Source organism: Notechis scutatus, chromosome 10, assembly GCF_049901735.1.
Source record: "Notechis scutatus isolate UNSWTSFEM ecotype Mainland chromosome 10, rNotScu1.2, whole genome shotgun sequence".
In the NCBI taxonomy this organism is placed as follows: Eukaryota; Metazoa; Chordata; class Lepidosauria; order Squamata; family Elapidae; genus Notechis; species Notechis scutatus.
This window is the reverse complement of record NC_142018.1, coordinates 5,013,687-5,041,653: the sequence shown is the minus strand read 5'-3', so window position 1 is coordinate 5,041,653 and position 27,967 is coordinate 5,013,687. Positions and strand designations below refer to the sequence as shown.

The 27,967-nt window shown below is 44.0% G+C and overlaps 2 protein-coding genes across 4 annotated transcripts in view; one reads left to right on the top strand and one right to left on the bottom strand.

The window, feature by feature from the left end:
- LOC113427285 (pre-mRNA 3'-end-processing factor FIP1-like) overlaps positions 1–16,487 on the top strand; it is a 45,026-nt gene extending 28,539 nt beyond the window's left edge. Inside the window, exons 13-15 of one of the 3 annotated variants that reach the window (XM_087971999.1) lie at positions 9,047–9,209; positions 11,575–11,736; positions 13,748–15,020. In XM_087971999.1, coding sequence (XP_087828125.1) covers positions 9,047–9,209; positions 11,575–11,736; positions 13,748–13,880 — 458 coding nt within the window. In that variant the 3' untranslated portion in view covers positions 13,881–15,020. Of the gene's footprint in view, positions 1–9,046; positions 9,210–11,574; positions 11,737–13,747; positions 15,021–16,418 lie in introns of those variants that run through there. The other 2 variants (XM_087972002.1, XM_087972000.1) reach the window with 2 other exon arrangements.
- Positions 16,488–16,582: 95 nt separating this feature from the next.
- LOC113427283 (ligand of Numb protein X 2-like) overlaps positions 16,583–27,967 on the bottom strand; it is a 47,209-nt gene continuing 35,824 nt past the window's right edge. Inside the window, exons 6-10 of the mRNA XM_087971998.1 lie at positions 24,825–25,010; positions 22,327–22,501; positions 21,829–22,057; positions 20,607–20,765; positions 16,583–19,320 (exon numbers count right to left, since the gene is read on the bottom strand). Coding sequence (XP_087828124.1) covers positions 19,185–19,320; positions 20,607–20,765; positions 21,829–22,057; positions 22,327–22,501; positions 24,825–25,010 — 885 coding nt within the window. The 3' untranslated portion in view covers positions 16,583–19,184. The remainder of the gene's footprint in view (positions 19,321–20,606; positions 20,766–21,828; positions 22,058–22,326; positions 22,502–24,824; positions 25,011–27,967) is intronic.

The window sequence follows — 27,967 nt, the reverse complement described above, 5'->3', positions numbered from 1 at the left end:
ATAATAACAGTCTGGGACAGGGTTTGAAACTACTTATCCTAGCAGCTTTTCAACTTTGCGGATGCCAACTATTTTAATGCTTGGGGTTATAAACATCCCCTTCATTTAAAACTTAAGCGTAGGCCTGTGGGATGGAGTAGAACAGAGATCTCCAAACTTGGCAACTTTAAGACTTGTGGACTTCAACTCCCAGAAGTTGGAGAGTTGGAAGTCCACAAGTCTTTTTTTTTTTTTTGAAAGTTTTATTTGGGTTTTCACAAAAACAAAATACAAATAAAACATCTTTTTTGAAAATAGCATGGTCCCAGGTTATCACTTCTTCAGACACCAAACTCAATTTCATGCTCATTTTTATATTCTATTCCACATCTTATTACCGTTTTATATTTTCTACATAGTTTTTCCCCTCTTTTAATTTTCTCAACTTTATTTTAATTATCTCATCTCAATCAAATCATTATATTTATACTTTTGTCTGTCCTGTTTCAATTTCATATTATCTTTTCTTATTAAACAAATTTTTCCCTGTAGTCACCAATTGGAGTATAACACCTTTATATCTTTTAATTTTATCCATTCAAACTCTTATTTAAGCTTCAATGTATACCTTTAAGGTTATAGCATTCAATATAATACATAACTTCCAATCGAATTCTGCTTGGTACATTCTTAAAATACACACTATATTCTTAAAAAGAAAAAATTATATATATAATGTAAATAAAGCACACATTCCATTCCAATTCAATTCTATCATTAATATTGATTAAAATCTTAATATCTTTAACATTTCTTTTCAATTAAATATCATACTTCCTTGGGAACACTTATAAACTTTCCATAGTTAATTCTTTTTTTTCCATATTTCTCACTTATATTTTTATAAATCATTACTAATAATTAAAAATGTTCCCATTTAAGTCTCTCAATCATTTTAATTCATTTATTTATTACCAAACATTCAACTACATTACAGTAAATATTTTATACATCATTTTAATCATATTTTATAAAATTATTTCTGTTTATAATATAACAATGCTATGTTATGTACCTTTGCAGAATCCCTTTTGCAATTAAATTTTCACCCATTATCTCTAAACAAGTTTATGGTTACAATCCTTATATCTTTCCCCTGTTTCTCCATTTCTTGTTTCTGTCTTTTACAACTTCTTTTGCTTGCCTTCTTCCCCCTCTTCTTCTCCCTCCTCTTTTTACCCCCTCGTCTCTCTACTTCTAACTCTCTCATCTGTAATCCCCTCTTCTGTTGCTTTCTAATATTATACTTATCTTTCAAATTCTTCTTCTTTTTGGTTGTTTTTTCTAGTCTGAAACCTTTCAGTCTCTTTCTCCCCTTTTCTTTTTTCCCCCCACTTAAAATTATTTGATCATTAAAGATGGCTTCTTCTTTGTCTCAATCTTCTTGTTCTGGAAGCGTTTCTTGTTGTTTCTCATAGTTCCAGATCTCCATTTCTAAGAATTGAAATACGAAGCCAAAAGACCCTCTCCCTTCTTGTGCATCTTCTTTCCATTTTTTAAGTTCCATTTTCAGTTCTTCTAAGGGTGATACCATTTTAAAGACTTTTAAACAACCACCCGGTTAATTTTAGTCATCCAGATGCAAAAACCAAAAATCACCAAGTAATCCAAATAATCCAAGGCTGTTTCTTTCTGCTTCTTTTTTCCACTTTCTCTTCCTGGGGTTCTATTATTTTGTTACCAAGTTTCAATTAAGATGTATCTTTGAGGAATCTTGTTGAAATTTCACTGTAAGTTCCTTTTAGTTACAGTTCCATTCCTTAGTTCCAGGCAGTCTCCTCCATTTTTCCAGATCCTGCCCTTTTATTCTTTTTTTTCTCCTTTCCTGCTTTTAAAAACTTTTAAATATCCAGAAATCTTTATTATCCCTTTGACTTTTATTTTCAGCTTAAATGCCTATTAATGTCAAAGTGGATTTTTTTCAATTTCTTGCTTAAGTCTCTTAGCTGTCAGTATAAGGAAGGGAAGAAAAAAAAACCTAATCCTTTCCCTTCTCTATCTCCTTCGCAGCTTCAAAATCTTCTTTGGGAACAACGTTATTAAATTTAAATTCCAGGGTACCTTATTTGTTGCTTTTGCTGTTTGACCCGGTCAACCAAAACTTTCTCTTCTTATCTTCCTCCTGCACATTCTTTTCCGGTCGAGTTCTTCTTTGTGGTGGCCATTTCTGACCACCGCTACAACCGCCTTCGGGAAAGGGAGTAATGGCCAGCTGGGGAGGAGAGATGCGGCTCTCCTCAACCCCTGCAGTCAGTCTCCCCCTTCTTCACCACCTCTACGGGGTGGCTTAGCCCTGAAACCAGCTGGCTCGGGGCGCTCCAGCGGCGAGCACGGATCGAAGCCTCGCAGAGATGAGGTTCGGTCTGTTGCCGAAGAAGCTCAAACCGGAAGCCCCGGAAGTCCACAAGTCTTAAAGTTGCCAAGTTTGGGGACCCCTGGAGTAGAAGATACACATTCTTCCATTCCTTTTTTGTTCTAGCCAATTCTGAAGGAATTTGATTAATGGACAGCCAATTTGCTTGAAAACAACTTCCAAACCACCTTTTAACTGCAACTGACCCCACTCAATCACTGTGCCTGGTTCTCAGTGCCATCATTTAAGAAGGATTTGGTCGAAATGAAACAGCTGCAGAGAAGGACTGGAAGACATCAAGAGGTTGAAGTCTCCTGAGAAGAGATTGAAGGACCTGGCCCTGTTAATAGGGAAAATATAGAGGGTATATAATAGTCTTCTCCCTTATGCTATAGCTCAGGTCCCAGAATAATGGCCTAAAGCTAGAGGAACGCAAATTCTTATAAATTCTAAGAAGGTTCCATCTCGCTTGAGTAGATGCTTGAATTTAAACTTCTGCCTGACTAGGAAAAGCCTGCTTCCCACTCCCGATTTACTTAATGAGGAACGACACACAACCAAGAGGTGTCTTCGGATAAGCACGTTTCTTCATTTGTTTCAGTGATTAAGGTTTAAAGAGAGCTCAGTCTCAATCATGCCTCTAGTGCAGGGGTCTCCAAACTTAGCAACTTTAAGACTTGTGGACTTCAACGCCCAGAATTCCTCAGCCAGCCATGGTAGTATCTTCCCTCTTGACGCTTTACAGAAGGCATTCCAAAATAAAAGAGTTGGAAGGGTCTTTGGAAGTTTTCTACTCCAACCTTCTCCTCCTTCAGTGGTGTTGGATGCTGCCCTTCTGCTACGCTTGGTGCGAACAAGGTAGCAGCGGAGTGAGATTAGTTTCAGAGCATCCTGGGCTTAAGAGAGCAAGTTGATCGAAAGAGGTTTAGTGATTAGAAAGCATTTATAGCCACCTATCCCGTACTTGACAATCCAAGGCAGCTCACAACATTCCATAAAATCAGAACAAATATAACTTGCAAAATTGCCCAATACCATTTGGTATCCTTCCGTGTTTCTCATATAATAAGGCCGGGTCTTTTTTTTTTCCGAAAAAATGGCTGGCCATCTTTCGGGGTGACTTAATTTCCCCCCTTGCATCTTTGGGCGGGCGGCGACGGCTTGGATGTTGACCTCGGCGTTGGTGGGGCACCCGTATCGGGGTCAACGCAGGCTGCACCATATCCGGGTGTGCAACAAAGTACTTCCTAACAGCAAGCCCCCACCACCATTCCCCCATTTCGCATGTTTTAATATAGGCCTTAATTTGGGGGAGGGGCTTAATTTCATTTCATGCCTATAAAACATGCTGGGACTTCCTATTGGGGAGGCTGTATTGTTGGAGAAACAGGGTATCAGTGTCAGGATTCCAGCAATTGGTCTAATTAAATCATGATTCTTGAGTCAAACTTCAAAAAACTTCAAAGGATTCATTAGAGGTGACATACTGGCCCTGCCCTGTATGAAGCCAACTCTGGCCTACATCATTTACAGTCCCCTGTGACCCTGTTTTCCCCCCCTCCCAGCTGGGTGTGTCATAAATCAGACTCTCCAATTGAGCACCTTCACAGGCTGGGTGTCATCATTCACGTTCTCCAATTAAATATGTTCCTGGGCAAAAGCTCTGGTAGTTTAGTTGCAATCTTTCAAAGAGAAGAGTTGGAATGTACTTTCGCTCCTAAACTGCTGCTCTTCCAGATTTCCTCCCCCCCCCCTTTTTAATGGAAACTACTAAAACAGGCATAGGAATGTTTGATAAGTTGACAATCACAGCACTACAGCTGCCCCTCAACTCTGCCAAATTAATTCCCACCCTAGCCCAAATGCCTGTGCAACGAGCCAGGTTTTCACATCCCTCCTGAAGGGTAATAAGAGTTTGTTGCGTTAAGGGGCTTAGCCACAATTGCTTGAGTTTATAATTAGTGTCTATAAGCAAACCACATGAAGAGGTTCAGAACTAGCTATCATCCACCCAGCACCAATGCTTCTCTTTACACCCTGAAGCTGATCCAAATCCCCAGAGGCTGCCTCCCAGCCGATGCCTTGAGTAGGACTAGTGGTAATCCTCGACTTAGAACCAATTCGTTCAGGGACCAAAGTTACAACGGCACTGAAAAAAGAGAATTGGGGCCATTTTTCACACCTACGACCATTTTACCATCCCCCATGGTCACGTGATCAAAATTTGACCGCTTGGCAACTGCCTCGTATTTGTCCTGGAATCAAGTGATCCCCTTTTGCGACCTTCTGACGGGGGAAGCCAGATTCACTAAGTTAACTGCAGAGATTCACTTAACAACGGTGGCAAGAAAGGTCATAAAATGGGGCAAAGCTCACTTAACTGTCTTGCTTTGCAGCAGAAATCTGGGGCTCAGTTGTGGTTGTATATGGTGACTCCTAGCGGTGTGGATATGGAGATCTTATCAGTATGAATGGCCGTCTCCCAACCTGCCTGAGTGGGTCGGGCACATTCAATAAAGGAGTAACCCACATGAAACCCCACTGGGTTATTTTTAACCTCCTTTCTTGAGAAAACAGAACTGGGTACCTATCATGTTTTCCACCTGGGAAACCCCACCTGGTCATCCTTCACCTTAGATATGCTCCCTTCTCCAGAAAAGATTCCCCCCCCCCCCACTGGGATTATCCTTGGAGACTGCCTGATGCCACAGCTGTGCCAGGCTCTTGCTGCTGATCGAACACCTGATCGATGACCACCTTGTCCTGCCCTCAGGTGCTGTGAAGAACAGGTGGACCCCTCCCCCTCTTCTTTGTGGCTGCCCCTCAAACCCCGCGAGACGGCTCTCGTGTCGCCCCTGGTCCTTCTCTTTGTTAGATTTGACTTGGTTGTTCGCCGACAGTCAGAATCTTGCCGGACTAAAGCAACCATCTGTATAAATGTGAATACAGGTAGCCCTTGGCTTATGACCACAATTGAGCCCAAAATTTACCAAGTGAAACATTTGTTAAGTGAATTTTGCCCCATTTTATGACTGTTCTTGCCACAGTTGCTAAGTGAATCCCTGCAGTTATTAACTTAGTAACACAATTGTTAAGTGAATCTTTACTTGTCAGAGAGTTGCAAAAAGTGATCCTATGAACCTGGGACACTGCAACCTTCATAGATACGAGTCAGTTGCCAAACATCCCAATTTTGATCATGTGACCATGGGGATGCGGAAATGGTTGTAAGTCTGAAAAGTGGTCACAAGTCACATTTTTCAGTGCTGTTATAACTTTGAACAGTCACTAAATGAACTGTTGTAAGTCGAGGATTGCCTGTATAGTCTGTGAATCAAAGTCTTGCCAGACTAAAGCAACTATCTGCATAAATACGCATATTCTCCATGAACCAGGAGACCATCTTGTCCTCTTCCTGCCTACCAGACATTCCAAGCTCAGCTTCCCCTTTGCCCTCTGGGGTGATGGAGGGAACAGCCCCTCCCTCCTGGGACTCCAGGCTACATTCCACCACAACAGAATAGGAGAGGGGAGGTTATTCAGTGTTCAAGCTGATTTCTGACTAAGGTTGGCCATGCGTGGGGTCCACATCTTAATTTTCTGGAGTAGCACAGCAATCTCTGACATGCCTATATAGTACGTCAACTCATAAAATATTTCTCTGGTCTTTCAGAGTTGCCAACAAAAGGGAGGGGGGAATAGTGTAGCAACTTGCAAAACCGAAACTGCATCCCATAAATGTTTTTCATAGTTTCCAGGCAGCTGTGCAAAATTCTAACTGGAGAGCCTGATTGATGACTCTGGGCTATGGATGTGTCCCATTGGAGAATATGAATTACGATACACCCAGGGGGTGGGGGAAAACCAGGGTCAAAGGTGACAATGATGTATCTCAGAGTCGGCTACATCCAGGCAGCACCGGCATGTCTACTCCTAATCTTTTTTTTTTTTTTTTTAAACAAGTTTTATTAATTTTTAAAACACACAAATTGTCATTATTCATTACATGTTTAAACCTTTTTCATTGTCAATTTAACAAGTCAGATAAATTATAATTCTGTTTTAAACCATTTCCATACAACATACCAAAACCTCTTATTCAATTTCTCTTTACTTCTCTTTTACTCTTATTTAATATCTTTATTATTATTTCATCTGTTTCTTTCTGACTTAGTTACCATTATTCTCAATCTATATTTCTACAATTTTTAACTAATTCTCCCCCAAAAAGACATATACACACAACACACAAAACATAAAAAAATCTTTTGGAAAGTAACTTGGACCCAGGTGTCTCTCTCTTCATGGACTTCAATTATATTCATGCTCATCTTACATATCATTACTTATTTTATTTACCATTCTAAGCCTTCTATATTAACTTCCCCACATATTTCACACTTCTTACTTCTATCTTAATTAATCATCTTAATTTGAATCATTATATTTATATCTTTTGTCCATTTTTTATCATCCCTTTGTCTCATTCCTTATAAAAAAAAAAGAAAATAAGTTTCTCCTGAAATCATTAATCAGAGTATGATGCCTTTCTATCTCCCCTAAGTTAATCAAATTAATCTTTAAAATAATATCTAATACCCAATCCGATTTTGCTTGGTACATTCTATCTAACTAATACATCCAACATAATTAAGTACATAATTAGACAATAAATCCAAATATTAAAAAAGATACTATAATAAAAATTTTATAATAACATCAATACCATAGTCTTATTAAACTCTTTAATTAAAACAATATTCTAAACCTCCCCTATTATTAGGTTTTAAAGCCAATCATTTTTAAACATTTTAACATTTTAATCTCTTATCAACTCTTAAATCATTACAATACTACCATCTCATCTTATGTACTTGCAAAATCTTTTTTTTTAAAAAAAAATTATACTTTATCCATTATCCAAAAAAATTTCTTTTTTCATTTAATTTCAAAACATTGTAGCTTTTCTCCACCTTTTCCCTTTCTTTCTTCTCCCAACAAACCTTTCTACCCCTTCTTCTAGCCTCTGCCTTGCCAGCTTCCCTTCTCTGTCGTATTCCTTTTCCCTTTTGTTTACTATCATCATATTGGTTTTGCACCTTATTTTTCCCTTTCTTAAATGTTTTTTTAGATCTTAAGGCCTTAAGTCCTTTAATTTTCTTCTTTTCTCTTCTTTCTTTTCTTTCTCTCTTCCTTCTTTCTGGATCAAGTTCTGAGATTCATTAAAAATGGCTCCTTTCTTTCTTTCTTGTTCCTCTGCTGTCTTCATCTGTTGTAATGTTTGTTGATAATTAATAAGCGCCATTTCTAAGAAAAGGAAAGCTTCTTCCACACCATCTTTACCATTTTTTTTTTGCTTGTTCATATTCTTTTCTTAGTTCCTCAACAGAAAGAGCCATTGTAAATCTTTTCTTTTCTTTTCCCCTTCTTTCTTCTTACAACAACCAGAATATTCAAAAGAAAATAAAAAAAATAAAACAGTCCCAAAGTTATCAGTCAGTCCAAACCAAGGCAGAGTTCTCACTTTCTCTCCTTCTGGGGTAATATCAATCCAAGAGAAAGAAAGTCCAAATCGAAAATCAAATTTAAAGGCTCCAACAGCTTGCTAAAACCATCCCTAAAAAAAAGGTTCACAGTCTATCCTTTCAGCACCTTCAAACAGCCGCTTTTTCCTCTGGCAGGTATTATTCAAAATCTTTTTCAGGAATTTTAATCTTAGAGTCCTAGGAGCCAAGAAAACTTTCTCCTCTCAATCACTTTTCCACTTCCTCCGCGCATCTTACCCGGCTGCCAGCTTCTTTGTGGCGGCCATTACACCCCGCTGCACGTCCTGGGAAAAGGTTCACCAGCCAGGGAGAGTCTGCACAACCCTCCGGATCCCCCTACCTTCTGCGCCCTGCAGGGCAGCTCCGTCCCGGCGGTCGGAGCCCCACGCGCCGGGATCGCGAGGGCAGATCCCCCGCCGGCCGACAAACCGGAATCGTCTAATCTTTAAGCTTTGAAAATCCGCTAGAGACTCATGATTTAAATGGGGGGCAACTGCCGGAATCCTGACACAGTGCAGGATAAAAAAGGAAGGAGTATACATTCAACCTATTTGCCAGGAATCTGGTCACCCCTGCTCATATTCATATTCATCAGCTCGCCATGGATCAAATTCACCTTCCTGTCCTCGTATTTTGTGGAAAGGTGCTTTCAAAAATAAGGAGCAGGATTAGCCCTTCCCTGTATTGAGGGGTGTATATCTCCAAACCTGGCAACTTTGAAGACTTGTAGACTTCAACTCCCAGAATTCCCCAGCCAGTCAATCCTACTTCCTCCACAAGTCATAAAGTTGCGACGTTTGGGGACACACACACACACACGCTTTATACCAAGGGTCTCCAACCTTGGCACATTTAAGACTTGTGGACTTCAACTCCCAGAATTCCTGAGCTAACATGATTGGAAGAGGAATTCTGGGAGATGAAGTCCACAAGTCTTAAAGTTGCCAAGGTTGGAGACCCTTGTTTTAGTGCACTGATAAAATTTCTCTTTTCTAACAAACCTGATCTGGTTTCTACTTTCCTAGCTCCCTTGTGCAAACGATGGCATAGCTCATGTCCTCTACGAGTGTCCAAACGGCTGATGCCAAGCTCTCGCGTTTCTCTCTAGATTCAGGTTTCATCACCTACCCGCCCATTTCCACGTCCCACACTCCCTGGGTGACCACAGTCGACAAGGCCTCCAGTGCTTCCGACAGTGGCCCCTGGGAATACGTGGGCTCAAGGCGAGAGAGGGAGCGAGACCGGACACCCACCACAAGTGAATACAGCAAGTGAGTGCAGCTTCTACCGCAATATTGGTACAGCTACATAATTCAAGTTTGAAACCAAGTGTCATGCCCGTGTCGGAGTCTGAATCCGAGGAAGCCAAATAGCCGAGAAGGAGTGGGAGTGGGGCTTCGTTGGCTGTGGATGAAACTGGGGAAGGGCAAAGTCCGGCTGGGCAGAGTAGGAAAAAGGTAGAACAAGGGAGAGGGAGGTCAGAGGAAGCCCACCTCCTCTTCATCCTAGGGCACGCAGGGAGGAACGGAGAAGGGAGCAACATGGGTTGTGTGGCTTATGGGGGAGGAAAGGGCCCTGATTCCCTTCATTAGCTGCAGCTGGGAACACAGTTTATAAGAAAGGCAAGCTGCAGGCTGTTGGGAACAAACATGACTTTATCCTGTGTTGTCGTGGCTTATCTGTGTTCCTGGCATCTTCCCAACCGTGTGAGTTTTTCCATGCCTTCAAGTCTGAAATTCTTGCTCCTCCCCTGCCAAACTAATTAGTTCAGTTTGGCTTGTTTGGACTTTAAGGTACAGTTTGTGTTGCTCATGTTTTGGACTTGATTTTCTGCAGCCAAAGGCTGTTCCTGGGAGTTTTTCTCCAGCCAGAGGTAACAAGGACATTGGGGGTGAAGCTGGAGCTAATAAATGGACTCCTACTGATTCTCTGACTGGGTTGCCTTTGTGCCATGCCCCTTTGGGTCACCACACCGATGCTGGAGTCACAGCGTAATCATTATAAGTAGTCCTTGACTTACCAAAACAAAGCAGCCCAAAATCTATGTTGTTAAGCAAGGCAGTTGGTAAGTGAACCTTGCCTCATTTTATGACCTTTCTTGCCACAGTTGTTAAGTGAATCAGTCCAGTCGTTACCACGGTTGTTAAGTGGCTTCCCCCTTGACTTTGCTTGTTGGAAGGTTGCAAAAGGGGACCACGTGACCCCCCTGGGAGATTGCGACCGTCATAAATATGAGTCCGTTGCCAGGCGTCCAAATTTTGATCATGTGACCAGGGGGATGGTGCAATGGTTGTAAATATGAAACGGTCATAAGTCATTTTTTCCAATGCTGTCGTAACTTTGAATGGTCACTCGATGAATGGTTGTTAGTCAAGGATTACCTGTATTCATTGTTTTCTCTCTTTCCGGTCAACAATCGGCATGCACAAGATCTTGGCTTGCATTTCAGATAAAAACATTGCCCTTTCAAGTCAGAAGAGAAAGGGTGAACTGATGTAGGAAGAGCCGGGAAGTTCAGCTTCATAGCTGCTAAGAGACAAGCTTAGTATAATTGCATGGCTCAGCTTTTCTTGGCAGCGGAAGTCACTATTTTCACACTGTAGTGTTAAATCCACAAAATATCACAAATGGAGGATTCTAAGAAGAAGCCACAGTGACAGGAAACGAATAACCAGGTTGAGACTACCTGAGGCCCTAATGATGGCCTTTCAGTTTGTTTTCAGCTTTTATTTGGGCTTAAAAGTAGAAATGGGAGAGGAAGCTTTTGGGAGACAAACTGCTCACACATCCCCTTCCTTGGACCTCCCAGGTGGTTTGCTGGGATTGGCATTTTAAAAATGGGGGTGCCTGTAGCTTGACTCTCAATTTCGGAGTGTGGAGATCCTGTCTTCCCCAGCTAGTTCCTGCATCGTATAGGCATGTTTGTTATGCTCCTCCAAAAAAATCAAGATGTCGACCCCATGCATGGCCAACCTTAATCAGAAATCAGCTTGAACACTGAACAGCCTCCACACTCCTGTGCTGATGTGGTGGAATGTAGTCTGGAGTCCCAGGGGGGAGGGGCTGTTCCCTCCAGAAGGCAAAGGGGAAGCAGAGCTTGGAATGTTTGGTAGGCAGGAAGTGGACAGGATGGCTTCTTGATTCATGGAGTAGATGCATATTTATGCAGATCGTTGCTTTAGTCTGGCAAGAGTTTGTCTGTAGACGAAAAGCCAAGTCAAGTCTAACAAAGAGAAGGACCAAAAGTGACATGATAGCAGTCTTCCAAAATTCGAGGGGCTGCCACAAAGAAGAGGGGGGTCAACCTCTTCTCCAAAGCATCTGAGGGCAGGACAGGAAACAATGGATGGAAACTAACCAAGGACAGAAGCAACCTGGAACTCAGGAGGAACTTCCTAACAGTGAGAACAATTAACCAGTGGAACAGCCTCCAAAAATCATGGGTGCTCCATCACTGGAGATTTTTAAGAAGAGACTGGACAGCCACTTGTCTGAAATAGTACAGGGTCTCCTGCTTGAGCAGGGGCTGGACTAGAAGACCTCCAAGGTCCCTTCCAACTTCTGTTACCCAGTGGTAGTCTGCGTGTTGCTCTTGGATTTTGAGCCTGACACCCATACTTCGTTCTTCTCTCCTAGTGACGATGAGAGGTACCGTTATTACAGCCGTGAACGCAGTTACGATTTTGAGCATGGTGACTACCGCCGGAGTAGAGATCGCAGTCGGGAGCGAGAAGATCGTCACCGGGAAAGGAGGCACAGGGACAAAGAAGAGAGCAGCAAACATAAATCGTCTCGGCGGTAAGTCGTTGGCTGTTCTAGGCTGGCTCCTCTTTTTGGTTCGGGCCAAATGCTTTTGAATTTAGTGACAATGCAGGTAGTCCTTGACTTACGACCACAATTGAGCCCCAAAATTCTGTTGTTCGGTGAGCTTTTGCCCCGTTTTACAACTTTTCTTGCCACAGTTTGTTGGGTGAATCACTGCAGTTGATAAGTTAGCAATAAGTTAGCAATAAGTTGTTGTTGAGTGAACCTTTGACTTTCCTTATCTGAAGGTCGCAAAAGGGGGCACACTGTGACCGTCATAAATATGAACCAGTTGCCAAGCATCTGGATTCTGAGCACGGGGATGCTGCAAAGGTTGTAACTGTGAAGAACGGTCATAAGTCACTCTTTTCAGTGCCGTGGTAACTTTGAATAGTCACTAAATGAACTGTTGTAAGTTGAGGACTTACCTGTAGTAGTGCTGAACTGTATTCCAAACTAAGTCCGAGTTAGTGAGAACCAACCTCTACCTTGCCTGCTTCTAGTGAAAAGCTCCTGGTCGGTTAAAGGTTGCTCCCCCATTGTGGCTCTCTTTCAGCTAGACTTAGAGTAAGTTCCTCAAAGGCCCGGAGTCTCCACCAGAGGGAACCTCTTGGCCAGCATGGATTGCCGTGAGGTGCAGCTGACGAGGGAGGACTGGGGGAAGCGCCAAGACAACCCTCAGAGAAGGGAGTCTTGAGCCCTGGTCAAGAAAGCTACTTGGGAGACTGTCTCCATCCAGCCCTAAAACTTTACAGTGAAGGTAGCCCTCATCTACAGGTAGTCCTTGACCAGTCCTTTAGAGACCAGGTGGATCTACCTGGGGGTTACCTATGACCCAGGTTCAAAATTCCGATGGTTGGGCCCGCTCTGTGCTCACCTGTGGCACTCAGCCACCAGGTCACACTTACACCTGTTTGCAGCGTCTCAAGATCGTATGACAGGGATTTACGTCCGTCATTCACTTCCGATTTTTGGCAACAACTGCCATTGGTTCGCTTAATGACCACCAATTAAGATTTGCTTAATGAGCCAAGTGATTTCCTTAAATTTTATGCCAAAAAGGTAAAATCACATGACCAACCCATTTTATGGCTACCATGGTAACTTGCAACCATGGTAACTTGCAACCATGGTAGTCAGGCTCCATGATGGTCCTCCCTGAAGGACTGCCTCCCTATCCCTTTTAGTTTCTCAGGCTGGTCTGCCTTATGGGGCTGAGAGAGGCTGGAAGGAGATCTGCGCTAAAGCAGGGAATGAGCGTGATCCTCCCAGTGAAGACATAGAATCACAGGGCTGGAAGGGGCCTCGGAGGTCTTCTAGTCCAACCCCTTGCCCAAGGCAGGAAATCTTACACCGCCCCAGTAAAGTGGTTACCCAGCCTGTTTTGGACACCCCCGGTGTCCAATGATGGACGCCCAAGAGCCCGGGAGGCAAGAGGCCCTATTGAAAACCTGTAGTTTTCAACCTCCTTTGAAACGGAACTGATCCTACTCAGGGACTCTCTTTCACCTTGTGGGAATCCTGGGAGCAGGCAGGCAGGATGGGGGAGGTTTATCCACTTGGAGACACAAAAGTGTTTTTAAGTAACGGCATCTATTTAACAGGCCCTGTTGACTAGCACGCTGCCTTCTGTTCTTTTCATAGACTGTAATATTTTTCTCGCCTGCCACAATGGGGAGCAGCTACTGATTTCTAAAGATGGTACGGAATCCCTTTAAGAAGGGGTAATTTACCTTTCTAGGTTAGGGCTTAAAAAGCCCAACGTCCACAACCTCGTGGATGAAGGCAAATATTATACACACATCCCAGGAGGACGTTGCAGGATCCAGTCTGGGTGGGTCACCGGGACCAGAGGGTTAAGTCTTCCGGGCTTCCCTCTCCCTGTCTCTCTCTTTCGGCGAGAACCTTCAGGCGAGAGATGACCCACCCAGGCCCGATCCTGTCTCAACAGAGCTCAGTTGCCTGGCTGTCACTGGAGCTGACGCTGTGCTTCTTTCCCCATCAGCAAGCAGCATGAGGGCGAAGAAGGAGAAGGCCACCGTCGACACAAGCACAAAAAGAACAAGCACAACAAAGAGGAGAAGGAGGCAAGCGAAGATGGACTTGCAGGAGGAAACGAGCAGGACGCCAAGGAGTAGCGCTCCTGGACTCCCTCTGCCAACCAGGAGGGGGGCCTCTCCGGCCGACGTTTCCCTTTTGGGTGGCGCCCAAACACGGACACAGGTTGAGGTGCCAACATGGGAAGCCAAACGGCAGGACTTTGAGGAGAGGGCCCAAACCCAGCCCCACCCCTTGGCCTGGAGGGCTTCTCCGGGCAGGCCAACTCCATCGTTTCAGATCCTATGGCTTCTGATGGAATCCCCTGCATTTAGAGACTAGGACAATATTGGGCAATTATTACGGTTTCCCTTTTTTAAAAAAAAATGAAGCAGGGCAGCAACCACATGGAGCTGTTTTGGTGCAAGAAGAAACCAGTGTTAAGTCATCCTCCACGCCAGGCATTCTGGCTCCTATAAGCTAGTCCCATTTCTCCTTTGCCCCTTAACTGTAGCTTTTGAACTTTGGACTTCGTTCAAGGAAAAGCTTGGTGGGAAACCACAAGTCAGTCCCTGGAGCATTTCGGCCCCTTGAAACGCCCAGCTTCTCCGAGGAGGCCCTTTCTAGCTAGGCGTCTGGAGTCTTCCAGATCAGAGTGTTTTACTATGACCACTTCGTGGTGGATTTCAAAGTCGGCCTTAAGTAGCTTGACAGAAGCTACTTACTTATCAAGACCCTCTTTTTTTTTTTTTTTTTAACCTAAATGAATTTAAAAACCGGCAATTTATCCGTAAGTCTCAGAGTCACTTTTCACAACTCTTAAAACACTAAATGTAGACCTAGGATTTGTGGTTTTCCTTTGGAAAAGAATACGTGGGAGTCTCTCTTCAGGTCATCGCTCTTTTGCGCACATCCGCTCTTGCATTATCTTCCACCCGTGGGAAATGTTTAAAAGCACTTCCTAAAAGTCATTTCAACTTTATACTTTTTTTGTATTGTAGTTATGCGAGTTTGAGTGTTTATATGAAACTAACAACTCTGGACACATGAGCCAGTATACCCAATGTATTTTGATTTGTATGCTATGATGATGCAGTGAATGGGTCAATAACAGGAAATATGTAGGAAAAAAAAAACTTTTTGTGGGGTGGGAGGGAAATGGGATTAGTTTCTGTGTGGTCATGGCATCTAGGACTCGGTGAAAGCAGCACTTAATACTAAATTTTACACTGCAAACTTAATTCACAGAAGCTTGCTGGCTGTTTTGTTTGTCATATAGAAGTAGTGTGTTCTTAAACCTCTTGGATGATGTAGACCCAGTGTGCTCAGGAGGACAAAATATGGCCCACAAGTTCCTATTTCATTTTCTGGACCAGTGTTTCTCACAACCTTGGCAACTTGAAGACAAATCAGAATAGAATAGAGCTGAAAGGGACCTTGAAGGTCGTCTACTCCAACCCCTGCTCAAGAGGAGACCCTATACATTTTTAGACAAGTGGCTGTCCGGTCTCTTCTTAAAAGCCTCCAAAGATGGAGCACCCATCACTTCTGGAACCAAACCATCCCAACGATTAATTGTCCTCCCTGTTAGGCAGTTTCTCCTTCATTCCAGGTTGCTTCTCTCCTTGATTAGGTTCCATCCGTTGCTTCCTGTCCTGCCTTCAGGGGCTTTGGAGAATAATCTGACCCTTTTTCTTTGTGGCAACCCCTCAAATACTGCTATAGTGTGAGGGCCAATTCTGGAAGTTGGTCCTCATATCTTCCAGCTATCAAGATTGAGAAACACTGCTCTGGAGCCGAGGCAGCACACAAAACCATCCCACCCACCCGCACTCCCGGTCTGCGGACAAACCTCTCTCCACGGAACCAGTCCCTGGTGGCCAAAAGGTTGAGGGCTGCTGGTTTAGAGCAGGGGTCTCCAACTTTAAGACTCGTGGACTTCAACTCCCAGAATTCCTCCTCCAGTCATGTTAGCTCAGCAAAGCTGGCTGAGGAATTCTGGGAGTTGAAGCCCACAAGTCTTAAAAGTTGCCAAGGTTGGAGACCCCTCTGCTCTAGAGTACTGTTTATGTGTGGACTTCAAAACCCAGAATTCTTTGCCATGGCCCTGCTGGTTGGGGAATTCTGGGAGTTGAAATCTGCACATTTTTTAAGGCGCTGAGATCAAGAAACAGTGGCCTAGACATGCTGTGTAATCATGGAAATGATACTCAGAATACCCAAAACAAATTATAGGCTCTCCAGACAAGGTTAGTTGTTTTTTTAAAGAGCTTTTTGTTTTAAAAAAAACCTTCAGCAACTTGGTTGTCTCAACGACTTTGCAGCCTTCAAAGATGACTATAAAGGGTCTGTTTCTTACTGTTTTACCTTTATGGCTGATAAAAGTTGCCATAACATTTTGATAGGAATGTTGTTAAAATCCTAATCTACCCTTGTCCATTCAAATGTTTTTTAAGATTAAAACTCTACATCTCATCACTTTGAAACAAAAGGGTTGGCCTAACCCTGCCTTCTCCTTCCAAACTAAATAGCAACCTATAATATCTTTTTAAACAGTAAATAAATGTAAATCCAATAAACAAACAAACAAGCATTTAGGAGGACAAACCATGATGCTTTACATTCATGGGATATTTCAGATGCTGAGCGCTGGGATGAAACATACGATCTTCCAAACACCACAACCAAGGTAAGAATATGCCTCAAGCTTGCAGAAGAGCTTGCGCACCAGCGATCACAAAGAAAAATGAAAGACGACTGTGGAAGTTGATCTGGTCAGAACAGAAAAACCAAACGTCTTCCGTAACTTCAGAATAATAATTTATAAATGTATCAGAGCAGTGACAAACGTCTCTACAAGTTTCAACAATTTTTTTGGTGCAAAATAATACAATAGCTACCAGATTTCCTGCTGATTGTTGAAGGCACATTGAAATCAGACAAATACAATGAAATGAAAATGCACGTCCCCTTCATTTGAGAGAAAAGGTTTGACACCCTTTTTATAGCTGTTGCAAGAGTCACACATTACAGTGGTCACGTGGGACTCCAACTCCAAGACAAAGAGTCAATATTCTTATTACCCGTCAATTAGGCAGACCAATATCCTTTCAAAGCACACCTGAAGGCAGATGCTGACTTTCAGAAATATACTTTGACAAATACATTTTTAAGTGAATCAACATCCTTAAATGGAGCACTAGTACCTACTTGCCAGATTCAAATGAGGCAACAGAGTCCAAGCATGAATCAGATTTAAACAAATCATAAGTCCTTTTTTTTGTTGATTTGCTATTTTGCACAGCCTCTGTGAATACCAAGTCCTGTGTTTGCATCAGCCTGACTTGCTGTTCAGTTGAAATAAGGCGCCAACTGAAAGGCACCCTGAAATCTCCAGGAAGCCAAGGTCCTGGGAGAAGCAGAACCCCCCTTGCAAGTTGTTTCCTGAGATGTGTGTACCTCCCACCCACCCACCCACCCACCTTGTGAGCAAGTGGAAGAAGCACATTGTACAGCAAGGGTCTCCAACCTGGGCAACCTGAAGGCTTGTGGAGTTCAACGCCCAGAATTCCTCAGCTAGCCATGCCGGCTGGGGAACTCTGGGAGTTGAACTCCACTAGCCTTAAGGCGGTCGAGGTTGGAGAGCCCAGTAGTAGAGGGTTGCTGTGTTTCAGCAACCTAAAACTTCTGTGCAAATCAAGGGCTGAGAAATCCATTTTAATTGGAGGTAGCAGGCCCTATTAGTTTCCTAATTACGACACAAACTAATAAATTCTCTAACCACACAATATTTGCAAACAGTAGGTAGTAGGATCCCTTTGTAAATCATGAAGCTTCGTAGAGCATGGACAACAGAAAGCAGGTTTTCAACCCAGTGAAATAAATGTAGTGTATCCTATGCTTAGAAAAATAATTAATTCAGGCTATTTTTTTAAGGGGAAAAAAAAGATGACTTTTACAAAAAGAAAATTTCTTATCTTCAAGTGTCAGCATATGTGTGTGCGCACACATGTGGAAGAAAACATAGCAAGCACCTTCCATAGGCACAGTTTTTGCTACCTTTCCGTAGTGGGGGATGCTTATTCCTCTCTTTAATTTGCTGTGCAACTGTTCACAGGACAAAGTCTCCGCCACAGCCACGGACAAAAGGACGTACTTGTTGAGCGATCTTGTTAAGCAATCCCAAGGATGCTCAATTAGCTCAGGGATAGGACTGATCAAAAAACAAACAAACAAACACTGTGGGGATCGGATCAAAGGAAAACAACCCAAGGGAGGTGGCTTTTGATGGCTTTTTTCCCAGCGGGTAAGGTTGGTAGGCTGAGCCATCTCCTTCACCACCACCCCCTAAACCACGGATGGAAAAGATAGTTGAAGCCCTCCTGCAAATGTATCTGGGCAGAGGGAGGATGCCCTCAAAAGGACAGTGGGGGGGCAGATGGCTTTATTTCCTCTTAAGCATTTTCTTTGGCCGTCTGAGCTGCTGCGATGAGAAGCGAACTCAACTAGGACTGTGGTCCTAATGAGCTTGTTGGGATGGGAATGAGCTGGAACAGAATCCTTCTTCAAGACATTTATGGGAAGGTCTGGGCAGCTGGCTTGGTCTGAAACCCCCCCGCCCACAAATTGTCTGCAGAGACACAGTAAGCCTCTATTCAGTGTCTATCCAAAGGCCACAGTCTGCCATGAGTAGCTCATCCATATTCCCTCTACCGTGGGAAAGAAGTGACAGGAGAGAAACCCTGAAAGGGGGCTCAGTTGAGGAGGAACGTCCTTCCCTTGGGCTTCCGGACCTCCTGGAAAGCAACTCCTGAAGTCCAACAAGGCTGTGAAGCGTCACATAACCCTTGAGACTGGCTCCAGGCTGAACCATCAGGTTGAGCAAGAGGCATAAATACACACCTCAACAACGGCTGAGCATTCCCAGGCCTCCTACTGTGCAAGGCACCAGTGACTACTACAGGGAGACCCATCAAAAGGATTCGCCCGTTGCAATGACTAGTCAGTAAACTGGAAGGTTGCTGTACTTTAGTTTGCTAAGAGCCGAGATTATCTTATTAAAGGCCATCGATCCCTTGAGTTTCAGCCTGCTGTCCTTTAGTTTGGCGGCTTTAAGAGGAGACTTCAGGAGAAGCAGGCTGTGGCTCAGAGTTTCCCTCTTCAACAACAACAACAACAACAAAAATAACCATGCCACGAGTTACCTCCAACTGCTCATCAGCTGCTTTTAGCTTACCGAGCAGATGGATCTAAAATCAAACTCAACAAGAAGCTACATTTTTGCCTTTTCCGTAGAAAAACCTGCCCGTTGGGAGGAAACCGGTCTGAGGCCTGCTCAGCCGCTGGTGGGTTGGCTCCCTCCAACGAAGGCATCTTGAATCAAGCATCCTATTCCAGTTGGCACCTTAGACGTGGCTGCCGGGCCACGAGACCACCGTTAGAGTCACTTTATTCCGTTGCTCCTTCAGCATCGGGATGAGCTGGCTGTTGCTCATCCCCACCGCAGACACGCCGTTGACGGCCACAATTTCATCCCCGCACCTGGGAGGGAAAAGGAAACAGGCCTGTTACAGCCACGCCTTCCTCAAGGCCTCCTTCACTGCCACACAAAACATGCACCACGTTAAATCCCCAGCAACATTTTACACACACACACACACACACACACACAAGTCCCTTTTCTTGTACGTTCTTATTTCTTTCTACCGTTTTTACTTGTTTGCACTTGGCTTCTCGTTTTGTTTCATAAAAGTTTTTAAATACCATCTGACAAAGGAAAAAAAAAACAATAACAAGCATCCAGCCCCAAAGATTTTCAAGCCAATTCACGCACTAACTCCCCATTGCAAATGAGTTTACAGTGGTACCTTAGTACTCAACTCCTTCAAAACTCATCGGATTTTGACATGTAAATTTTGTCCCAGTACTCATCGTTTGTTTCATAGTCAAGGCACAAGCTAGAACTTTTCGGTATTGCCTGCCTTGTGACTCACTCCATTATTCCTTATGGGAAAAATCTGGTTTTGGTACTCATCGTGCCTCCTGGAACCAATTAACGATGGGCACCAGGGTACCACGGCACTATAGGTGTGTAATACAGCTTATAAAGATGGCATTTTCTGACTCCCTCAATTACAGCCTTGCTTCTTCCACGCTGAACACCAAGTCATTCCTTCTGTTTTTCAGGAAAGAAAAGGAGGGGAAACTAACACTTCCTTCCCAGACATTGAGCCGTGGTGCGCAGGGGTTAGAATACAGTATTGCAGGCTAATTCTGCCAACTGCCAGGAGTTCGATTCTGACCAGCTCAAGGTTGACTCAGCCTCCCATCCTTCCGAGGTTGGTAAAATGAGGGCCCAGGTTGTTGAAGGCAACATGCTGACATTGTAAACTGCTTAGAGGGGGCTGTGAAGCTCTATCAAGCGGTATACAAGTCTAAGGGCTATGGCTATTTGCTGTGAGGCCATGAAAAGCCAGCTGAGTTGCACAGTCAACCCTCCTCGCCTTCAAGCCCTGCTCTTAGGGCCAGGGGCAGTTTTTGCCTGCTCTGGGGAAAATCTTAAAGCAATGTTGACCTTTTCCCCCCCTATAGTCAATCTTGACTTCTGGCGCCTGCAGATTTTGAGGTAACATTTTTCAGCATGCCGTGGTCCCCCTTTTCCTAGGGGTGAGAGAGAGAGGGATGGCCCAGGGTCATCCAGCAGGCTTCATGCCTAAGGCAGGGCTAGAATTCACCATCTTTCGGTTTCCAGCCTGGGGCCCTTAACCGTTATACCAGGTTGCCTCTCTAGCGGAAACCCCAAACCGTAGGAGCAAGAATGCACGCACTTCAGCCGCCGGTCCCAGAAGGCAGGAGTCTCAGGCACGATGGTTTTAATGAAGAAGGGCTGGTTCCCTTTGCTTTCCTCGAAACCGCCCACTATGCTGAATCCCCAGCTCTCCGCATTGCTTTTGTGCAAGATGATATCTTGGCAGCAGTGGAGCTGGCTGAAAGGGAAAAAAACAAGGACAGCCCATTGGAGTTATCGCTTTTGCCTTTGTGCAGGGAGAAGGAAGGTGGATCACAGCAGGAGCAATGAACTAGGGCAACTTTTACAACCTGTGGACTTGAACACCCTGCAACGCAGAGGTAGAACTTTGAAGCAGTCCTGCAGGCGTCTCGGGTAACATTCACTGCCGTGTCCAGGAAATAATCAGGGATGACTAACTGGGCTTCTGTGGTTTGTATGCCTCCCGAGCTCCGTTTTCACTGGCAGAGGGTTGCAGGAGGCCCCGCAGCCGAAAAGGGAGCCCGTTTTCGCTGGCAGAATGCTCCAGCCACCACAGGTGCCCCCGACAGTAGTGACATTGAGCTGGCCACGCCCCCGGCCACTCCCCTCCGAAGTCAAACATACCCTGAGGTGGCCCTCAATGAAACTGTTCTGACCCAAACCTTGTTCCAAGGAAACAAACACCAAACAGAGGTAACAGCAAAACCTTTGAATGATTCTTTGCAAATCCGTTCCTTCCCGGTTAAAAGGTTGTTTCAAACTAATTGTCTCTGATAAGAACGAGCCTTGCCAAGGTTGTGCAAGGCTGCCAAGAACACTAGATAAAGTTGCTAAGAAATATTTAAAACACCAAGAGTCTCCAAACACCAACCAAGATAAAGGCTTGAGTGCAAAAACTTCTTTGCTTCCTGCAAAGAACTCCGGTTTCTCAGCTGGCTTTTATCTCTTAAGGGAGGGGCCATTACTGTGCTGCCTTACTTCCGAGTCGCCCGTGCTGCTGCAACTGCTCTGTGCACAGGTTCCTCGGGGACCTCTTCATCACTGCTGCCAGCCTCCACAATCTCCAAAGACATCATTCCCCTCCCTGATGGTCCTGGCCCCATCCCTGCATCACATGCAGGCCCCTCATCTGAGTCCTCGCTTTCTGAGACCTCATCCCTGCTGCCGGCGAACCACAACAGAAATTGAGTTGGACTCCCCTGCCCTAAACCCTGACACAGTTTTGTTTGATCCGGTTGAGATAAGCAAGAGCTCCTTCTCAGGAAGATTCCCAACCTTACCTTGGCAATCCCAGCCAGGTGATCCAGAGAGGAGACCAGCTGGCCCAGCTGTGCCCGTTTTCCTTTCTGTCCAGGCTCTCAGCCCCTTCCGAGGCCTTCTCGGGGATGACCACCTCCAGCGCTTTCAGCACCACCGTCTGCAGCGCCGCATTGGACTTGAGTGCAGAGACGGCTTCATTGTAATTCAAGTGAGTCAAATCGACGTTGTTGATGCTCAAAAGAACATCTCCTGTTTACAGAAATCGGAAGGAGACAGATTAGAACCAACCAACGCACCTTCCTAGTTTCGTTCACTAAAGATCTTTGCAAATTCACGAAATTCAGTGAATTTGTCAGTGACAGTTTAATCCAGGGGTCTCCAACCTTGGCGACTTTAAGCCTGGAGGACTTCAACTCCCAGAACTCCCCAGCCAGCTTTGCCTGGCTTAAAAATTGCCAAGGTTGGAGATCCCTGGATTAATCAACATTTTTTTTCCAAAGGGGTTGGTGGTATCCTACCTTTCTTAATTCTCCCATCCCTCAAGAGACATCCAACTGGCTGGACACTGGTTACATAAATAGGGAGTTTTGCTCTGCCGTCTCTTCCTCCTCCTATTGTTATACCAAAGGACTCTTTGGGGTCCTTTTTTATGGTAACCACCTTTTCCTGGCTGAAGTATCCGTGGGGGAGTATCTAAAAGTTCAGAGGAGGACAGGGAAGAAAGTCAACAACCCATCTATTACATGCACAGCAGTTCATGTTAATTAACTAAGTTGATGAGATGCCAGCAGAATCCCCATTACATCAGACTGAAACAGCTCGTTTTCATATTTTCATTTCCAAGGGAGGTTTTGCAAAGGATGGATGACACCATGGCAATATCCAGAGGAGTTACACAGTGGTTAAAAACACTAGAAGACATTTCTCGTGAGAATCCCATAGGTGCTTTTTCAAAAGGCAACTGGACTTTATTTTTCCTTGAAGATCTCTCACTTCTCATCCAAGAAGCTTCTTCTGTTCTGACTGAAGGGTGGAGAATGGAAAGATTTACATTCCTTGCAGTCATCCGGTCCTTAGCACTCTCTCTGAGGTCACTTGGAGGTTTATCTGTGCCCTCAGGGTCACCTGAATAATGCAAGGAATATAAATCCTTCCATTCTCTACCATTCAGTCAGAACTGAGGAAACCTCTCGGATGAGAAGAGAAGGGGGGAGAAATCTAGCTGCCTTTTGGAAAATCCCCTTTGGGGAAGCCACCTGGATGACTGAGAATCTCCACAGACATTTCTCATGAGAAATTCTTAAAAGTTTGATTTGGAGAAAGGAAAAAAATACTTATGTTTAAATGAAAGACAAAAGTATTTTGTCTAGGACGACTTTCAGAGCTGAAAACCTATTTTTTTAGGTTTGAATTCCTAAGTAATAGGCTAAGAAAAAGGTAAAACAATGTATTCAAAACATGTTTGTCAGCTGCAACACCCTACCCAATTGTTCCCTATTCTCTCTCATGTCTTAACTATATGCTTAATTCTCATGAAAGGGCTACAGTTTCATTCCCTGAAGTTAAAGGTGAACAGGAAATGAGTCAGACAGGTATCCTGGCTAGAAAAAATGTCAGCCCATCTTTTGCAGAAAAAAAGCTGGCTTGCAAAATGTTCCTGAATATAATTAAGGGCAGCTGTTGAAAATGATTTCAAAAAGTATATTTAGGCTTTTGTGTGGATCACCAGATGCCTGAACTATTTCTGTACCGTACTGTACAGAATGTTTGTACGGGTGCATTTTTTGTTCACACTTCAATAAGGACAGATAAATAACTACTTCAATACAGAATTAAGATGAACTCCCAATAATGGTAAAATGAGAAATACCCCCTACAGGGACCACCTGTATAGCAGGGTATGGAAAATTCATTTTTTTCCAGGAGACAGAAGCCCTATCTGTGGCAAATAGATTTTGGACCATTAAGTCCTGAGAATGTGCAGATCCCCACCAATCATGGAAAATCAACAACCTCATAGCAAGAGCACTTATGTGCCGCTTTACAGCCCCCTCTAAGCAGTTTACACAGCCGGCCTCTTGCCCCCAACAATCTGGGTCCTCATTTGACCCACCTCGGAAGGAGGGAAGTCAACCGTGAGCCGGTCAGGATGGAACTGCTGGCGGTGGGCAGAGTTTGCCTGCTTTACTGCATTCTAACCCCTACTTCACCACAGCTCCTTTAATTATGCTTTAATTAACCAGGATAAAGGGGGGCTGGGTACTCAAATATACAGCATGATGGACAATTGAGGGAACTAAGTATGTCTAGTTTATTGTAAAGAAGGATTGGGGGGTGGGGACATGAGAGCAGTCATCCAATGCTTGAGGTGCTGTCACAGAGAGGAGGGGGTTGGCTTATTCTCCAAAAGCATCTGAGATCAGAACCATTGGGTAGAAGATCATTCAAGGGAGATCCAACTCGGAACTAAGAAGGAACTTCCCGACAATGAGAACAATTAATCAATGGAAGAGTTTGCCTCCAGAGGGTGCTCCACCCCTAGAAGCTTTCAAGAAGACCTTAGACAACCATAAGTCTGCAGGTCCCCCCTTCCAGCCTTCTGTTCTATGATCAGGCTTTTACCCGACCCCACCCAATGAAACCAGCGTTTCTCTACCAGAAGGCGACCTTGACGAGGACACTGGAACAGGCCTTCTCACAAACAGCACTTCCACTGGTGGATTTCTCTCCCCAAACCAATACAGATTGAGTTGCACACAGACCTCCCCCCACCCTACACTCTATTCTGCCTGGCCTTATTTTTGAGCTTCTCTGCTACTGTAATGACCGGGCACTTTGTACCATTTCCATGACATTCTTGTGTTTGTACCCAGAAGATTCCCCAGGAGCCCTTATTAGAGGGCTGCCTGTGTGTGTCGTACCGTTTCTTCACACGTGGCATTTTCACCACGATCTTGGCTCCAGCAGAGAGAGACCAAGTGGGTGTCCCAACCAAACCTGCCTGAGCGGCCAATACCTTCTGATAGTTGGATCTTCGCCGGAAGTGACTCTGCTCCGGCTTCCGGTGACTGCGCTGCGGCACAGGGCTGCCCCCATTGCTGCTGGCGTTGGAAGTGCTGCTGCTGCTGCTGTCCTCGGCAGCTTCCGGAGGCTGCCCGCCGGACGGACGGAGGACCACGAAGCTCACCCGGGCTTCACTGCTCTGTCAGGGGAGGCCCCAGAAAAGGAGAAGCTTAGGAGAGAAGCAGCCCCGCCTCTTTCGCACCCGGTGAGGTCATGGGGTCAGGGGCTTTTAAGGATCCCCAGGGGTCTCTGGGAAAGCTATAGAGCAGGCTGCCATTAAGGGTCTGTTCTATTTCTTTAAAGCCGGTTTCATGACGACCTTAAAAAATAGAAAATTCAATATATGCCAAATGGGGCACCCAATATATGACATATATTGGATTTTCTATTTTTTAAGGTTGTCATAAAGCCACTATCTATACACACACACACACACACACACACACCTAAAATAACTGCAATAAAAGTAGTAACTTAGTGAACAAATAGCCATTTGCACAATCAATACACAACTCACTAATAGTAATGAAATATGCCATTATTTATTTCCTAATGTTACTTGTGTAAATAACTCAAGGGGACAAACACACCTATCCCTCCTTCTATTTTCCCCACACCAACCTCTCTGTGAGGTGGGTTAGGCTAAGAGAGGGAGGGATCGGTTTTTGTGCTCAAGGCAGGACTAGAAAACTCCGGAGTCTCCCGGTGATTGGCCCAAAGTCACCCAGCCACCATTCGTGCCTAAGGCAGCAAGGCCCCCTGATTTCCAATCTGAGACCTTCACCGTTAAACCAAACTGGCTCGACATAACCATGAAGCATGACACAAGCAATAGCACCTAAGACTTATATACCGCTTTACAGTGTTTTTACCGCCCTCTCTAAGCGGTTTACAGAGCCGGCCTCTTGCCCCCAACAATCTGGGTCCTCCTTTTACCCACCTCGGAAGGATGAAAGGCAGAGTCAACCTGGAGCCGGTCAGGATCGAACTGCTGGCATTTGGCAGTCAGCAGAATTAGCTGGCAATGCTGCATTCTAACCACTGCGCCACCGTGTCATAAAACCACAGCAGTTTCTCTTTTAGCTGCATAGCCTTGAATCCAAAATTTAGGGCCAGAACAGGAAATGGGCATGGAAATGTCCGAGAAGGAATTCCTGATCCCCCCACCCCTGGAAATGCCTCCCTCATAACAGAAAGGGTCAAAATTACTGTACACATTTGGAAAGAAAAAAAAACAGTCAGAATGGACAACTGCAACTTATAATGCATAACCTTGAAATATTAATGCAGGTTAGTGTTGGTTTATTCTGTCGAAGTCTTGGATTGACTCTTAAGCCAGCTCAAGTGAACACTTAAACCAGTGGTTCCCAAAGTAATTGCTCCTTTACTAATACAATTATTCTAAGACCTGTTGATACATCACACTACAGCAGAGTGTTGTTGTTTACTCAATGCAACCCCATAATTATGATTTGCAAACCACAGTATAAAGCTTAAAGTTTGCACATCACACCAATTATGGTTTACACAATAAAATATGAATCAGCACAACAGCCAACGGAGTTTCTGTTGGTTTTGTTAGAAAGAAAGACAGGGGATTAGTTTCCCATTATCTTAATCACCCAATGGAATTCCTTCGAAACAATGCATCTTTTCTTCCCGTGCTAGTTATGTGTGACTTATCATCAGCATCCAAATAAAGGCACAAACTGGGGTCTTTGGTGCTCTATGAATAAGGTAGGGTTGTTGTTGTTTTTTGCAGACGTTTCATTACCAAACTAGGTAACAGAAGCAACAGCACTGACAAGGTTACCTAGTTTGGTAATGAAAAGTTTGCAAGAAAACCACCAAACTCAGAGATCATCAAAGAGCCAAGAGTTCAACTCTCAGCTACAAATACTACTATAAATACATGTGGTCCTTGACTTACAACCACAATTGAGACAAGAATTTCCACTACTAAGCAAAGTCAGTCGTTAAGTGAATCTCACCCAATTTTACAATCTTTTTACCATAGTTGTTGAGTGAATCATCACTCATTAAACAAAGCCAACTTCCCCCATTGACTTGCCGGTTCCAAAGTGCCCAAATTTTATTTAATGCCTTAACAGTCATAAGTGTAAAGACCAGGGGTCAGTCCCTTGGTTTGGTGCCGCTGTAATTTCAAACGGTTACTAAATGAATGGTTGCAAGTCAAGGAGAATCTGCAAGCAACTGGCTTCAGGGACCCAATCCGCAGCCCGTTGCATTTGAGGTCTGTGGGTCTGTCTCATTACATACATCTATACTTTTTCAATCAAAACTGGAATTTTTGCCCTCAAATGGGGGACTATTTCTCTGTTCTAATAATCACACATTCATCATAAAACTTCAGCTCCTTGGAATTTTAAGAGATAAATAGGATACACCTATGGGGTGTTTTTCTATGTTTAATTTAAGAGGCCCCTGAAGCCATGAGAGCTACTTCTAATAAAATGCACAAAGCTCCTCCAGTACGACTCAGTGCATGTCAGACAAGAATTTTCGGTCTAAAAGTTCAGGTGCAAAGCCATTTCATTCCCTTCTTCTCTCATGAAATCTTGCAGTAGGAATTTTGCTGCACAGCATTCCTGCACACATACAGTACATACATACCTACATATAAAAATAGGGCACTGAACTGCTTTACAAAGTTCATTGTTACGCTTTCTGATCAGTCTTAAAGTCAGAAAAGTATTAATAGTGTATTTATTATATTTTCATCTCATTTTAAATATGATGCAACCCTGGGGATGGCTTAGGGCTTCCTCTACCTTGTTTAACATTTTGAACTCTTCTGAATTTGTTAACATTTTCATCTTGGTCTTAATTCTGTTTTTAACTGTGCTTTTAATCGGGTGTTCATATTGTTTTATTAGTGGTTATAAAACCTCCCAGAGTCACTTAGGTGTGATGGATGGTATAGAAATTTAATAAAGAAATAAATAAGAAATAAAATATTGAAATGGCTGATGCTTTTGGTCACTCAAGCCCAGGTGACCTCCCCAATGGACTACTGTTTTGTCCTCCACATTGGGCTGCTCTTGAAAACTATCTCAAGGCTTCAGCTGGTGCAAA